The following is a 17,201-nucleotide window of genomic DNA, read 5'->3' as shown; positions in this document are numbered from 1 at the left end:
GGAAATTTTATGACTCTTCTCACTCCGTGCCCGCAGATTACACCAGCTGAGAAAACATGGAAGCAAATGAACAACCTGTGAACTGTAAAGTATATTAATAATGAAATCACAGCCCGGGAAATGAAGGCTTTATTCTGTTTATATTCTGCTCCATTTATAGAGAGCGCTCGCGCTAGCTCCACCCCATTAGTTGGCAATCTGTGCTGGGAAAGAGTGTGAGGACAGCGGGGTTTGGGCAACAAAATTTGGGTGCTATTTCCTCACAGTCAGCCGTGTCTTTGGCTCGGCAAACCTGGGCCACATGTCAGACGACCCATCCGGGCTCTCTCCTCCCCAAAAACAACTGCGGTGGCTTATGCAAAGCCCATCATGGGAGTAAGAAACGAGCCGGAGCCGAGTTCTCTCCGGCTGAAGCGACCCGGTGTTGACAGAATGGGGACGCGCTTCCACAGCTTGGATTTTTATAATAATACCTCGGGGGAGTCGCCGGCAAAGTTTGGCCCCAAATATAATTAGTTTGCACAGCTATTAGGGGCTGATAAAAGGTTTTAATTTGTGTGGAGATCTCTCACATCTCAGACGCCCCCGTCCCTTGCTCTTCCCCACGCCAGCTGAATAAAAAGGCAAGTCCTGGGCAGGCTGATGACACAAAGCTGCACATTGACCTGGGGAGGAGGGAACCGAGCTCGTCACTAAAGAGACAGATAACACCACCAGAGTGTTGGCTTTTGGCTGCTTTGTCCCACCACGCCAAAGAAAATAACTAAAATTCTTGCCATAGTTCATCAAGGTACTGAGAAGGGACGTCAGTGCGAGTGATGCTCGTGTTAAAGTCGCCACCTCTGCACAGAACGGGAGCACAGGCAATGGGACTAACGACAAACTTCCCGGCTGCCCCAACCCAATCCCACCGCTGCAAACAGATCAGCTCATGAACAAGAAAAATCACTCTCCAATAATGTTATCAATATCACTTTGCACGGGGCACCAGCTCCTTCGTCAAGGAATAGGCTGAAGCCCAGAGAGTTTTTTTCCCTCCTTTTCTTAAGAGAAAGACATCGCCTCATTCATTGCTAAGGGTCTTGTTATCCTTGTACCAAGATGCACATTTTGAAGGCGGCTATGCCAAATATGCTAACAAATCAGCTCACAGAGTTCATTTCCGCCATGTGGGGAATCAAAAATATTACTTTTATAAATATACATGTACAAGTACATTATCTCCTGTTGCTTCCAAAGAGAGGGAGGAGCCAGGGCACATCAGTGGAAGGGAAATGCTAAAAGGAGCTACTCACAGCCCATAACTTAGCGCGGGGCTTGATGATGCTGAGGACAGCAAACCCCACAGCCGGCGATGCGATGCTGCTGGTCCTGGCTCTGCTGAGCCAAATCCTGCTCCATGGGAGCTGCTGCCACTCAGGAAGCTAAAATCCCTTTGCTGGTCTCTACACACATGCACACACTCTCTAAGCAACGCCTGGCAATGCCAGTTTCTCCTTCACCGCCACCACGCACAAAACCAGTGTCCATTTCCAAGTTCTGCTCCTCCAAGAGCAGCACAATCTATTTCTTTGCACCCCACGCAATGCTAACAGAGCCGGGTGGCCGGTAACCCTTTTCCCGGCCGATCTGTCCCGTATGCACCGCTTAAGCGTGGATCAAAACCGGTGGCAGATTTACAGGTTAACGATGATTTAGTGGAGTGCACCGTGGCCAAATTAATGCCGGCTATAATGTAGTTTACCTCATTAAACAATGCACACCAAGATCCTGTCTGTTGTAAAACAATTGGTCTCTGAAGCCTAGTGTTCATCTTCCAGGGTTGCTGGGAGATAATAAATGGGTAATATTCCGGCGATAATGGTAATGGAGTCACGGCTCAGAGCTAATATTATGGCAAAGCAGTAATTATTTCAACAGTAAACAAGGGGATGGTTGAGCTGCCGACAGGATTGGAGCCGGTTGAAGTGCTTCAGTTCATTTAGCCGAAGCCCAGGTCTGAAATCTCCTCCTGGAAGGAGGATGAGGTGCTTGGCCACCCAATGGGTGGGACAAGCCTCCGTGAGACACCCGGCCACCTTGAGACTTGAGGACATGTGCCACGAGGTGAGGTGGGACATCACTTATGGCACGGTGGCCAACCCAACCCACCACTGCAGCTCAGGGCTGGCTCTGAGCTCCATCATGCAGCGCAGCAGAACTCATGTCCCTTCTTTGAGACATCACATCTCACACAGCATCTCCCTCAACCCTTCTTCCTCAAAAGGGGATCAAATTTCTCCTTCCTACAAGGTGCTACGAGCTTGGGTTGGCTCTTTGGAACACGTTTGGCCCGAGGTGACGCAGACAAACCCTCCCTGGCACCTCAACACCAAGGAGAGATGGCAGGCAGGTGCTTGACCTTCTCCAAACCCCCTAGAACCCTCACTGGGAGAGAAAAGACAGAAACATAGGATCTGGGATGAACGCACAACCAGCTGTACGCAAACCATCTTCTCTCTCCGAGAGCCAATTTTGCCATTAAAAAGGACCAGCAGAAAGCATGGCTCTCTGGGCTTAAAGTTAATTAGATTACTTGAGGCAGGGTTAAAGGGAGGGATTCCATGGGATGCCGAGCTCAGCGCTGCCAGCATGGAATAGAAGGAATTTTCCCACCCAAGTGGATGCCCCGTCTCACGGTGCCTTCCAGCTGGGCTCCAAACCTGACATCTACCCCACAAACATCCCAGGAACGAGCAACTCTTCAACCTGGATTTGTCCTCTTGTTTTAAGCCTCGCCCAGAGCCAATATATCAGTATATCCCAATATACCAGACTTCTCCCAGAGTCCCTTCACTGCTGCTGTATGGACAGACCATCTCACGAGACCTCTGCCACGCTGGGCTGCCTTGTCTCGTCTTTCTTAAGTGCATATGTGAGCGCTGATTACTGCTGCGTCTGAGCGCCTCACGTCCTGGATGTATTTCTCCTCCCGTTGCTCCTGTGAGACAAGGGACAGCTGGTGTACCTCCTCCAGGGAGGATGCTGAGGGCCATGGAGGTTAAATTGGCTCATCAGGGAGGATATTTGGGATGTAGTGACCTCGGGGCCCTCTGAGCATCCCCCTGTGTCTCCTACCTCTGCTTGGCCAAGTACCTGGGCAGCACATGCATTGAGCTTTCAGCACCCAGCCTAATCCTGAGATTAATGAGGGATTCCCACTATAAAGCCCTTTTGATCAGTCTTCTCATGAGTAAATACATGATCGAGTCAAATCGTAACATTTTCTTACCCTGGCAGCCGCTGGCTAAAGCCTTACACCTGAATCCATCATATTACAGCAATAATCAAAAGGCAATTAGACAAAACCGTGGCAGCAAAGTCCATCAAGGGTCGTTAAGGATGACGGGTTGGACGCAGCCTCTGGCTCAAGATGTCTGTCCGTGGCAGACCGGTGCCACTGAAGGTACCTGTGTGCACACACCTCGGTTTTACACCCTTTCCTTGTGTCCCTGGCCCCGTCACGGCAGGATAACCATGCTTGTGGTCTGACCACCAAACCCTCGCTATCATTACTAAGCCATGCCTGCTCCTCCTGGGACAGAGGCTGCTGAGCCTTCGTCCCTCCTGGGAGAGCCCTCGCTGTGGTTCCTCAGCACATCTCCCCAGCTTTACATGATGCACGACATGTCTCCTGTCTGCAGCATGGATAAATATCCCCCGGACAGCTCGACTCTGCCAGCGAGCGACTCCTTGCGCTTCAGCGTCACCTCGTGCTTTTTCCTAGCCAAGAACTTCCAGCCTTGGTCCACTGACAAGATGGCAATTGCCATGACAACATCAGAGCCACCCAAAATAATAAATAAGAAAGCCCAGTAACTATGGAAACACCTGAGTGACCAAAAGCAGACTATTAACTAGAAGATCTCTCTGCGGTTTACAGATGGCATCAGCTCTGCGAGTCTGGGGACCGTAAGGCAGCTGAAACCTTCCAAACAAAAGCAAAGCTCGCCAGCTGTGGGTGCAAACACAGATGTGCGTGGGCACATATGACGCCGCCTTTCAGACCCCAGCGTCCAAGCCCCCTGCACAACCTACCTCTTCTCTGGGAAGATGCTGCTGCCTCCATGATGGATGTTATATCATGACTATGGTTATTCTACATCCTCCTCTCCCTCTTTGCCTCCCTTCGCCCTGCCAAGGGTGCCTCTCTCCACTGCCATCCTGATTTTTCAGGCACCTCGGGGGTGCCAAGGGTGGATGGAGCCACCCCATAGGATGCCAGAGCTTGTTTTTGGTGAGATGCCCAGGGCAGAGCCCCAAAACTGATAAGCCTCCTCTGGCAAGGCAGAAAAACCTGTGACTACGCCAGCTCCCCTTCTTGTTCCACCTCAACCTGTTTAGCTGCATTAACCCTTCTCCAGAGCCGGCATCCTCCTCTTGCTCATGGCATGAGGATGGGCATGGGTAGAGCCAGCCACCACGCAAGACATCAATGGAGGCATCGGCAGGGAAATCTTGCTTGGGTTCACTCAGCTCCCGAGCTCTACAGCAAAAATCTCAGATTAGTTTTGCAGGGAACTCTTCCAGCCCCCAAACCAAACAGAGCCTCAAAACAGGCTTAACAGCTCCCATAACATTGCAACAACCACAAATGCAAAAATTTCAGCAGAGGTAACCACATCAAGCTGCTAAAAACATATTGCACCAGACAGAGCAACGCACAGGGAGAAAACAGCCAGGTGGGCAAGGGAGCTGGAAAAGGGTCTTGAGGAACATCAGTCACGAGGAGCTGGGCTGCTCTTGGTGTAAAAACCCTAAAGGACCCAACCACACGCTCTTATTTGCTGCATTTCCCAGCAAGAGCTGAGGATGAGCAGCGAGGCGGACCTACAACCCAGAGAGCTTTGGGTCCCTGCTTACTCCTGTCTCTCCAAATGAAGAGTATATCCTACTATGGAAAGTGTTATTGTCTCGGCATCTGCTATAGCACCTCTGGGCACCTGCCCTGGCTCTTGTTTTGGTACCCATGTTAAAAACCTTGTCTCTGCTACGTGTGCTGAATGCAGAATGGAGAAGTTGAGGTCCCTGTTGGTGGCTTGGCAGAGCCAGAGAGAGAAAGGGAAGAGCTGCCTACGGAGACGAGCAGCCACCGAAGTTGTCTGGGACCACCCCTGGGCTCAGCACCCTCTGTTGGCAGGTGGCCGGGCTCTGGAAAATCTCCGTGATCACTTGTTCCCTTTGAGTTTTGAAAGCAGAATGCCTAATCACGGCCAGAAATCAGCTAAGAGCTGCTGCTGCAAATTACACGGCGCCACAGGTAATTTCTGATTAGCTCACTCTTCCTCTCCTGGTGCATCCTCAGTTTCCATAGCAGCTAAGTCCTAAGTAAAATGGAAACATCTGGTTCAAGCGCAGGTAAAGATTCCCTGGGGGAAAGAAACCTGCCGGATGGCAGCAAACATGGAAAATAGCCCTCACAAAAAAGGGAGGCATTGTAAGGCCGGTTAGGACAGGATGGATGGTGTGTGGGAGAAGGTGGTGAGGGGCACGGGGGTGTCCTGGGGGAGTGGGAGGGGAGGCAGGAAAACCAAGATGCACGTGAAAGACGGTAAGGAGGCTGAGCGAGACAAAACCACATTGTCAGGGTGGACAAGGGGAAGAGGAGAAAGAAGAAAAGGGTTCGAGATGGGAGCACTTGGACTGTCACAACCATAAACGCTTCCTGATGGTGACAGATTCAAGCGACAGCAACTTTGATGCTACAGAGAGATGCTCAGGACTGCAGAGGAGCACAAGGATCCACGTCTGCATTGCAACACAGACCCTCACCGAGGGCCACCCTCTGGGAGACATGACCTAAGGTGGATAAGCCAATGTATGCACCTGGGAATGGTTTTTACAGAGGCTGCTCTCAAAGGAACAGGCTGAGATGCTGCCAACTCAGCTCGCTCTCTGCCTGGGCTATGGAGGGTGATGGATCTAGACCAACAGTTTGCTACAGTGCAGACACAGGAAAAGAAAAAGAAACTTAAAAAATCAATGGAGATGCTGCAGCCATGGTCAGGCAGCTGAACAGAGGGAGCAGACATGGCGCCATCCATCATGGCACCGTCTCCTTCGCCCGGCCAGGGAGACCACGATGGAGAACTCGGGGCCGCTGTCTGGGACAACGGCCCATGTTGGTAAAATCTCAGTGGACTCATGGCTGAGGCTGAACTGAAGCGCTTAGACAGGATCAGAACCTGGCACTGCTCCTTGGCCGGATGGGTCGTCCCAGCCAAAGCCCCCACATCTCACCGGTGAGAACCTTGCAGCCACATGGGAATAACAGGGCAGCAAAACGCAAAACAAATGCCAAAAACCACCTGGAAAAGGGTTTTTAGATAATATGCTCCCTAACGGGCACTTCCCAGCAGTCACACCCACGGGTTCTGCTCAGGTTTCGCTTACCAATTAACAAGGCCACCAATTAATGCTTCCTGTGTTTTCCTACTCATTTGCACTACTTATAGGCCTCCTTTGAAGCAACACATGAAAATTCCCCAAAATCTTTTCAAAATAGAGCCAGACAAGCATATGCAATTGCTAAGCATGACAACTGCAACCTGGCACCTACTGCCAGTTCAACACATGCGCTACATTATAAGCTCCTCTCTCAGATCACCAAGATGGATGTTTTTCCACCAAAGTCAACGAATCCTGCATTAAGTCACATCTCTTCAGTACAGAACACTTTTTTTTTGGCAATTGCAAGATGAACCGGACGACGACACCTCTCCAGCCGCTCGCAAATGGCTCTGTGCCCTTCCCGGAGGATTTCTAGAAGCGTTCGGCTCTTACCTTTGGGCGAGATGTGTCTCCAGGTGATTGTCGGGTCTGGCCTGCCCGTGGCTATGCAGGTGAGGCTGACATTGCCGCCTTCATTGATGGAGATGTCAGGAGAGATCTCGGTGATTTTCGGGGACACTGCAATGACACAGAGAGGTAGATGAAAATGCAGCCGAGTTCCGCTCCGGCTCAAATGCCGTAAGGTGGGTGAAGGAGGCTGAATTTCCTTCCTTCCTCCACCTCGACAAGCTCTGCGGCATCCCATCGGTCTCATCGGGCTTGACAGGATCACACAGGGGAAAGAGGGCTGAGCACCAAGAGCTGGGCATGGAGGCGACAAGTCTACCAAGGAGGCTCGAAGGTCAACCACCGCACAAAGGAAGGGAAACGCAACGGGATGCGAGCCGTCCCACTGCATTGGCACTGCTACCGAGAATAATTGGGAGCAGAACAAAAACAAGAGGCCCAGAGACAAAATAGAGGATGGACGGTCAGGTTTGGGGGTGACGAAAAAGGGGGTTAGAACGAGAAGGGATGAGGAGCAAACAGGGAGCTAACAGGAGCAAACAGAACACGATGCAGCCACCGGGGTTCTGACGAGCTCTACAAGAAAAACGATCGGCTGCTGTTATCAGCCTGCACCTGCAGAACATAATAAAGACCATCACCTGCCTGGGTTTATATATTTATTTTCCAGGCCATTCTCCGGAGCTGGTGGCGGATTGGCAGCCCGCTGCGGCGCTTTGCAGGAGAGCCACAAATCACTCGTCAAGCATCCCTGCTCCTTCCACCCTCCCCGAGCGAGCCCCGTTCCTCAACCCGCGTGAAGCTGCATCCCAGACCGCTGCAAACCCCAATTCCCGATCCGAACCCCACTCCTGAGCACCCCAATTCCCTCTCCCCATCTCCCGCACCTTCTGCCGAGGTGGAATGACTGCAATGGCCTTGCACGCATCGCCTCTGCTGTGCAGGTAAGTAATTTATTGATCCGTAAAGCACTCCGAGACGCTCTGGAAGGGATTATGTCATGCCAGTGCCGCGCAATAAAATAAAAAATGATGGATTTTTTGTGAACATGAGGGTGATTTAGGGTTTGTAGTTGGAAGTGTAGTTAAAGTACATTTTAAGTGGAAATCAAGGTGGGTAATGAATTATTCTCTGTTTTGAAGGGCTTCTGGGAGTTCATTTTTTTGCTGCTCTGGGCACGACGGCTAATCTGCTAATCAAGCAGCGGAGGACAACGACGGACCAGACGCTCCCTGAACAGTGCGGACTCTGGGGCAGGACAGCGGAGGCCATGAACACGACACCAAAATAAATACTAATATGCTACAGTGTCATTAAGCCCAGTGTGAGGGGACAGCACGTGCCCCTGGGACAACCCACCCACACGGAGCTGGGAGATGCTCCGCCAATAGCCAAGGAGTCCATTGGGGAGATGCAATTAATTACCACGGTGCTATCATTACTGACGCTGGGACCGCTAGTCAGGAAACCCGTGTGCGATTTAAAAACACCCAGTTTAGGGTCTCGACACTGAAAATAGGCTAAGGAGGTACTACCACTGCCATTTCAGAGAGGCGGAAAGAGCCAAGCACATGCCCTCCATCACCTCAAAAGAAGCATTAGCTTCCAGCCCGAAGTCCCCAAAAAAATAGAGTGTTATCTATCATCTTCGATGCGATGCTCGCTAAACCCCACAGGAACCTTTCTAACTACTGAATCCACACCAGGCCAACTCAGCTTGTTTTGCAGAGCTCACCGAAACATTAAAAAAACCCCAACAAATCAGGTCAGACTTTGCACTGTGACTCTGGCATCGCACACACAGGTTTGTACCCAACCGGGCGACAGGCAAAAATCTGGAATCAAATCAACTGACCAGATTCTAAAATGTAATTAAAACACATCAAACTTGGATTTCCCCAAATATGAAGGTTACATCCTCCTTCTCAGCAACACAGCGGGAGATTGAAATGCTGCTCAGATCAGGCAAGGGGAAGAAAGGTGGTTGCATTGCTGCTTGGCCAAGCAATGGGAGACCTGGCAACTCTCTATAAAAACCGAAAAAGCAGCTCAGAAAAAGCCCACCTGGGATGAGATGAGGCAGGAACGGCTGGAAAGGAAACCAGAGTGACGTCAGCGAAGTCGTTAGCTAACCCTTAAATTAAATGCGCAGTAGTAGGATTTAACACGACAGTTATTGTATGCTAATTAAACGTTTGAATAATTAACCGCATGAACTATTTAAAATGCCTTTCTGGAGACCGAGCAAGCATGTTGTAAGGCTTTTACCATGCTAGGGAAGGAAACCTTAATAAATAGGGTATCACAAGTATATATTTAATGTTATTTAACGGTCACCGGAGCTCCCATTCCCTCTGCATTACACTTTCTCCGTCAGCTGGCATTGCAAGGGGGCAGGGGAAAGACTTCCTGTGCCGCATGTGGGATGCAGATGGAGCTGTGCCCCTGTGGGAACTAGTGAATAAATAAATAAAGCTAAATAACTGCGGGCTTCCCAGGCGGGAGCCCTCTCCTTGCGGGCAGCCCTTTTGCATTCAGCGTCTCTCTTGCTCGGGGGTGATTAAACATGGCAGCGTTGGCCAAGCTGCTCCAGTGACATGGCGCAGATTTCCCCCAAGACATGCTGGAGTTTCATCAGTCTGACTATTCTCTTCCCCCTATCCTTGCCCCGATGATGGGAAAGGTCTCTCTCTGCAGGTACCCAGGGCATGGCCCCAGTTTGCCCAGACTTGGTGCCCGCTCACACACGCCGAGTCCCCAGGACAGAAAACAGCTTGCTTAAATATTTAACCAAACCATATGGCATGTTACACGTCCCAGGGTGTTCAGGCAGGTGATAGATGTCTTTACGGATCCGAGCATATGCGTTTGCCTACACAGATACATTCCCTGGCGCAGACAGCCTCCTGCCACTGGCACGGGCTATATCACCACTATGCTTTCACCTCCAAACACCCGTCCCACAGCCAACGCAGGTGCAAAATCTCACGCATCCCATGCAGGTACCCCTTGGCCATGCCATCTCTTGTCACCATTCCTTCCCCATCCATCGCCCTTGTGTGCAATGACCGCGCTGCTGCCTTTGCTTCCCTCTCCCCGACTGAAATGAGCCTCAACATGTTGGGTGCCTGCAAGGAGCAAATCCTTTCTACAGAGTTTTGGGAGCCAAGCAAGCAGTGCAGAAACACACGTGTCGCCTTCCCAGAGCTGCACATCCCTTCTCGCCCCGGCAGCCAAGCGCTGCCTTGCTTCCCCCTCGTAAAACATGCCAACCTCCATCTTCCAGCAGGAGCAACATCTGCTCCAGATCAAAGGCAACAACAAAGAACAACCATAAAAGCATCTTGAGGAATGAAAAAGAGGGAGGTTCAGGCTGGCGTTCTGCAGGCGATCTGTGATGTGCGCCAGCAGCTTCCCGAGCATCGGGCTGCCGCGGCTCCTGCTTTTCATAACAGCCTCTTACCGCTGTCACCCACAGGCTTCCCCGTGTTGTACAGGGCGCTGCTGCCACGGTCCTGCCTCTGAAACATGGCGAGTGGGATCCCTGGGTGCCCCCAGCCTCTCTTGCAGCCAGACCGAGCCCACGGTCCCGTGCCAGCAATGGAGGGGTCCCCCAAAGACATCCAGGACCAGGTACAGGGCAGGAACCCCGATATTTGGCTGCCTGTCCTCTCCTCCGGGTCACAGGGGAGAAGCTTGTCTCTCCTCTGGCTGGGTCAGGAGAAGGTCCAAGGCTCCAGCACCTTCATCACTCCTTCTCTCTCTTTTGTGTCTGAAACCTTTCTGCTTTTTAAGGAAGGCAGACAGCAAATTGAAAGATGTGTACCTTCAATTACAGGTGTATTATAATGGGCTTTTAAATCAGTTCATGCCACTCTAACCCAACCATAATTAAGAGAAATGCAGAGAGGGCTTCATCCCTGTGTCCTGTCAACGCAGCTCAGGAGCTGCATTGAACAAGTTCATGGGATGCGGGGAAGGGAAAATACAGCTTGAGAGTCAGCTTTCCAGCTACTTTGCTCCATCATGTAGGCTGGAATAAAAACCCTCGGGGCTGCCCCAGGTTTGCAGCGTCACCCCCTTCCCCACCAGCTTGCTGGGTTCGGTTCAGCTTCGCCAAGGGACTGAGTTCCCTCTGTGCAAACCCGGCAGCAGCCAAAGACGTGAAGAAAGCAGCCTGGAAATGAAGAGGACGTACGTAACAACCTTAATAAGCAATTAATAAATAACTAATGGCAATTACTCGTTTTAAAGCAAGGCGTAATGAGATGTGTCATACGACGCTGAGATGTGCCTAAATGATTTCCCAAGTAGGCGACGGCTCCTGTTGCGGCAAAGCCCTCCCGAGCTTGGAGGACGCAAAATTCTTTACGCCCGTCTCTGCGGCAGGCTATACGGCATGGCATCGTAATAATTCAGAGGCGGAGAGGGGGAAACAAGACGTTTCCAATCATTCATTAGTAAAGTATTTGTGAACGCGGGTATAATTCACCGCATAAGCAGCAGGGTTTCTGCAGACAAACTTTATAGCTAAGTGCCAAAAGGGAGCCCAATCTGATTCCACTTACGACAGCATAAATCAGCAACGCTCCTACCGCAGTCAACGAGGGATACGCCACAATAAACATGACGCAAAAGGAGAGTCTGGTCTCCAGCGCAAGGACTTTTTCCTGACTTTTGGATGGGTCTGTGTCACCAGCCTGGATTCAGACTGGGGTGCTGCCCGGCTGGATTTGCTCCCCTGCTTTCAAGGCTCTGAAGGGGTCCACATCTTCCTTCCTACCACGTAAAGAAACAAACACCTGCCACCAAACTCCACACCTTTGAGGGAACAAACAAGAGTCTGCTTAGCACGGCTATTAATAAGTAGCTTTATAGAGCAGGCAGAATACATCACTCAGGTTTGGGAGACCTGGGTTCTGCTTTCATGTTACGATGCCCCAAGGAATTTGTGGAACTGCTCTGGACTTTGTTGCCTTCTCTAAAATGAGTCTAATGATGATGAGTGAAAAGAGAAAAAGAAGGAAGATGAAAAAGTCAAGTTTTTTGCATTGTTACCCCTGGAGAAACGCAGCCAAACAAGGACTGTTCGGTGGTTCAGCTCCCCGTCTAGACAGATCTCATTTTCAGACCCAGAATCTTGTTTCCAGTTTTTGCACCCCGAGCCACCTGGGATTCCCCCCTGCAAGCCAAGCAACGCCTCAGAAAAAGCAGAAAATTGAAGGATCTTGAAACCTTAAAGACACCTGCATCATCTTTCCCGCACTATTGACACCTTCGCTCAAGCCACGACAGCCTGTCTCACAATTACCTCCATGGTGACCACCGACAGCGACTGTGTCTCGCCCTCCTCGGGGCCACAGGGTACCCAGCTCTGCCCCTCTCGTCCATCAGGATCCATCAGACCCCCCGGGAAATGTCCCCACGTGGGGACAAGCCGCAATGTGCCCAGGGCACCCGAAGAAGTTCCAACACGACTTCTTGCTAATACAAAGCTTGTCAAACCCATCACCTAGAAATGCTGGATGTCTTTATTAGATTCCTTTATCTCCCCCCGAGATTGGAGGGGACACGAAGAGACGATTCTCAACGGAGATGTCATCATCCAGAAACTAATTAAAGGCTGCGCGGGAAGTCGGGCCCCGCGCACCCTGGAGAACAAAACGCATTAGCAACCCGAGTCGAGAAAAATATTACAAGTGAACTTGAGAGCAGAAAGGGCGAGATAGGGATTTGACAACAGCTCTGCTCTCCCCATCTTTCCTCCCATTTGTCCCCGTGTTCTCTCATCCTCGATAGCTGTCCCCCAGCAGAAGCAAACCGCCCGGGGACCTCGGGGCTGTCATCTCCCCAGGGATGCAGGACAACGCTGGATCCTCTGCTGCGTCACGTTCCAGGAGAAAACCATGATTTGTGGAATTTCCTCTATTTTTAATAAGGTTAGAAGAGCCTCCTTGCTGCGGGTCAGCGAGCTGCAGACAAGGATGGCTTGATGCCTGCACTGCCAGAGTCGTCCTGGGCAAAATACTTCGCTTCATCTCTCTGTCACTGCGGTGACAAGTGTGTCTCTTCCTTGCAGGCTTATTACAAAGGCAGCGGCACGTAAGATAAGATACCCAGAGCCTACGGTCATAGGAACCAAAGGTGGGGACATTTCTGCATGGGAACAGTCCTGTTAGGAACGTCCTATCCATAGCCAGGGCTCACACAAGCCGAGATGCACAGATTTGGTTGAAAAGATGCATCTTGAGTGTATGTGACTGCAAAGAGCAATGCCTAGTCAATCTGGAGCCTCCCAAACCCACAAGCAGCAAGTTTACACGGTATCGCTCATCTGGTGAATCAGCACACTTTGTCCTGCTAAACTAAGCGTGAAACCTCAGCTCCTCACCCCAAAAATGCCAAGAGGAGAAGGAGCCATGTCCTACATCTGCTTCTGGAGAATGGGGGGGCTCCCCCTGTGCCCCCCCAGCTCTCTGACCACAGGGACCGAGCACACTAAACCAGCCCTGTGCCACTTTGCTCATCAAAAGGGACCCGACAGGAACAAAGGAGCTACAACATCTTTCCTAATGATAAATCAGATGCTCTAATGCAGCCTGCATCTCCAATGAATATAGGGCAGGTGTCTCTGAAGTGAAGCATTAGTTAAAATGATGCTCTTTAAATTGCATTTCGGCTATTTCAGGCAGACAGGTTGTGTGTGGGTTGGGCTGGGTTTTTCTATGATCTATCTAGAGGCTTAAAAAGACACAGCGAGAAATAAATCTCCTTTCCATTAAAAACACACTGCACTCTTGCATATTTGTTCTTATCTCCGCGCTCTGGCACTCGTGCTCCCTCTCCCCCGACTCAAGCACAAAGTAAGTGTTTATGATTACGCTTTCCACACTGACACTAATCTAATTCGAGGAGCCCATGCCCGGGGAAGGCGCGGCGGCTCGCCCGCCCTCGCGGGAGGATGAGCGTCGCTTCCCAAAACACTGCGGCCGACGGTTCTGCTTCAAAAACCGTCGAGATTCGTGGCGTTAATGTGGAACTGAGCGAGAGCCCCGAGTTTTGACTGAATTACAAGTCTGTTTGTGTCTTCTGGGTCTATCTGTATTCCTTTTGCCTCTACGTAGCAAGGTATTTCCATCCATCCTGCCCTCCCAAGCTCCCCTAAACCTCTTTGATACCCTCATCAGACCCCCTGGAGTAGGTGCTACACCAACGAGACACAAAAGTAGACAATTTGCTCCATGGGGCTCTTGAATACACAGAAAGGATGGCTAGAGAACCCTCCCAGACATCAACGCTGGCAAACTACCTTTAGGCACTGGGCCGGCATCCAGGTGCTGTTGCCATCACTGCTTGTCCCCAAAAAGCCCCTTTCTTCCCCAAATCCTCTGCACACTGAGCTCCAGCCCTTGCATGTTCCTCCATCCCCCAGCCAGAGCCTTTACTTCTGTTCAGGCTTCTTCCCATAATTGCCTTTGTCTCCAGGGAAAAATTAAAGGATCAGGCAGGGAGCACGGTCTTATTATTCTCCGATTAGGTGGTGGAGCCTGCCTCTGCTGCTACTTATGCCCAGACCACAACTTCTGGTCCTGCACCTTGTTAGCATCCACCCCAACCTGACACATCAACTGCCCCAAGCCCAGCGGATCCACTCAAGGTTTGGCCAAAAGCTGCCAGAAACAAGCAGAACAACAAACATCAAAAGACCAAAAGTCCATGCCATGATGCACACCATCCTTCCCATGCCTTAAAATGCCCATAAGAGAGTGGCATTAGCATTGCAAGGTTTAGCTTTCAAAGTTCATAAAAAAAAATCCCGGTGAGATAAAGGAGCGTTATTATCCTCGCTATGTGGATGGAGAAATGAGACCCAAAGAGCAAATGGCCCAAAAGTGGCCACTTGGATCGATGCTCCATCAGCACCTGTGCTTGGGAAGCCACAGAAAAGGCACCAGGACAGGTATTTCCAACGCAGTTAAAAGTTAGTCATCAGGCTGTAGAGAGCACAGCAGGATACCTGCACACACAGAGGGGCAATTAAAATTTCACTACCGAATTTCAACCCGAATAGGCAACGTTTGAGGGGGTTAAGAGCAAAGGGAAAGGAGGGAGCGATGCTACCGCAGGGCAGGGATACAGCGTGCCCAGAGCATGTTGAGGCTGTTCTCCTTTTCCATTAGGATTTCTCCTAAACGAAGCCCTCCAGCCTTCTCCTTGGCCACCCTTGCACCTCTGAGAATGCCAGAAAAACTGCGGGGACTTCTCTTCCCCCCAGAGCATCCTTTAATTTGCCTATTTGTCTTCCTAATGCCCGGACCCATCGGCGGCACCATCTACTCCCATGTGCTCCTGCTTTTCACAGAAAAGATATTTCTGCCCTTCCTTCCTCTGCCTCCTTCTCCTCCCATTTAATCATTTTGGAGGCTCTTTATCCACAGTTTCCTTCCCTTTCTTTTCCCCTTTCATTTTGAAAACCTGCGGTTCTCCGATTCAAAATCATTACTGTTTTTAACTTGGCTCGAGCCTCTTTAATTAAGTTACTTTCCATTATTTTTTATCTAGTCCATTTGTCTACATCCCCCGCACCCTCCCTCATTCTTCCATTCCCTCCCCAAGGCAGGCTGGGTATGAAATCTTACATTTCCATTTGGCTAACAATCACTTTGAATTTTTAAATGCTATTAAATTGGATCACACCGGTCACTGGACTGGAGTTGTCGAGCTGTGATATTTACTCGCGCCAGTCAAAGGGAAATGAAATTGCGGCGGTGCGGGAGGGAAGGCGATGGGGGAGCGCAGATTTATTCTGCCCGCGGTACTTGCAAACAGGCACAATCCCTTTGGATTTTCGAGCGAGTTCAAAGGAAACTCTTACGCTCAACCATGAATGTATTGTAATGTCTTTAATAAATCAATTACTTGTTGGCAGGGAAGTGTCACTGCATCTCCAATCCTTGTAATCACCTCCGCCTTGCTGTGTTTTAAGTGCTGGAAAACCGTGGAGGTAAACGGGGAGCCAGAAGAAGAATTGGCATAGGGCAAACCAGAGAAAGCGTTTCTGCTTCATCTTGCCAGAAAATGCCGAAAAATGCAAAAAGGCACTTGCATCACGCAAAAACGCACCTGGTCGGTGACCCCAGCACCGGAATAAGGTTATTACGGTGCAAGAGGGACCCTGCCAGCATTCCATGGGGTTGGTGGGATGCAAATGTTGGGCAGGGAGATTCACAACAGGTTCACTGAGAACCCCGGGTATGAAGAGGCCAAGAGGCCTTTTCCACTTGAAAATATGCTAAAAAGACAGAGAGCGGGGTTTGATTACAAAGCAGCCCTGGCCAGGTCTCTCTCACCGCTGACAACGTCCTCCCATCCCCAACAACCATCATGTGAGCACAAACAGACATCGGAGCTTTGCAGAGAGTAATGAACTCCGGTCGGAGCCGAGGCAGGAAGGGTTTAATGTTCAGCTCGGAAAGCTTGGCGAGGCCATCAATTATATAGCCCTGCTGCTGAAGGAGTGGGGGAAAAATAAATCAGGCAGACTCAGCCAAAAAGAAAAGATAGGGAAGGAAAACACTGCGAGAGAGATTTAATTCTGCGAGCGGAGAGAAGTGTTTGCAAAAGAGGAGGAGGATCAAAGGCTGAAGCTCTTGGGCTGGCTGCGGGGAGGAGGGATTACGAGGAAGGGCAAACCATGGAGAAGACAACTCTGTTGGCCCCTGTGATGAGGCTGGACCGGGCAAGGACGGCCCTGGGTACAAATGGGGGTTCGGAAATGGGCTTTGGCAGCAAGCGGGGGGGATTGAGACTTGTTCATCTCATCTCTTGTACGACAACGAGCCAGCATGGGCTCTGTGACCTTCAGTGCCTCGTCCCAGCCTGACACACGATGCTACCAAGAGAAAGGAGAGGAACCCAGAGCTGAAATCTACGGGGGGGTTTGAAAAGACCTTGAAGACCACCAAGTCCAACCGTTAACCAGCTGTGCAGGCAGACAGCCCACCAGAGCCAGAAAACCCAAACCAGAAATATTTCAAGACCATATTGCCACACGTATTTTCTAAAGGTTCGCATTTCCACAGCTTTCCTGAAGGTCCTTACTTTTCTGTTCTCCGCTTCCCACTTCTCCTCCACTTTCTCCTTCGCCAAATTCTCTTTCCTCTCCATGATACCAACAGAAAAAACAATACAACAAGATCACAACTCTCCCAAATGTTTCCATGCAACTCCCCTTCTCCATGCTGCAACTTCTCCCTTGAGACCAAAGCAAAACCACTGCAGAAAACACAAAGTTTCCCCCGTCCACTGTCCCACAGGCTCAAGCGTCCCCTCCAGCCCGTCCTTAAGTCCGTGGATATTTGCTG

The 17,201-nt window shown here is 50.6% G+C and overlaps 1 protein-coding gene across 5 annotated transcripts in view; it reads right to left on the bottom strand.

The window, feature by feature from the left end:
• LOC102087654 (protein CEPU-1) overlaps positions 1–17,201 on the bottom strand; it is a 282,001-nt gene that overhangs the window by 14,826 nt on the left and 249,974 nt on the right. For all 5 annotated transcript variants that reach the window (XM_065040473.1, XM_065040474.1, XM_065040477.1 and 2 more), the window contains one exon: positions 6,823–6,948. In XM_065040473.1, coding sequence (XP_064896545.1) covers positions 6,823–6,948 — 126 coding nt within the window. The remainder of the gene's footprint in view (positions 1–6,822; positions 6,949–17,201) is intronic.

This window comes from Columba livia, chromosome 24 (genome assembly GCF_036013475.1).
Source record: "Columba livia isolate bColLiv1 breed racing homer chromosome 24, bColLiv1.pat.W.v2, whole genome shotgun sequence".
NCBI lineage: Eukaryota > Metazoa > Chordata > Aves > Columbiformes > Columbidae > Columba > Columba livia.
This window is presented reverse-complemented; position numbering and strand designations above follow the sequence as displayed.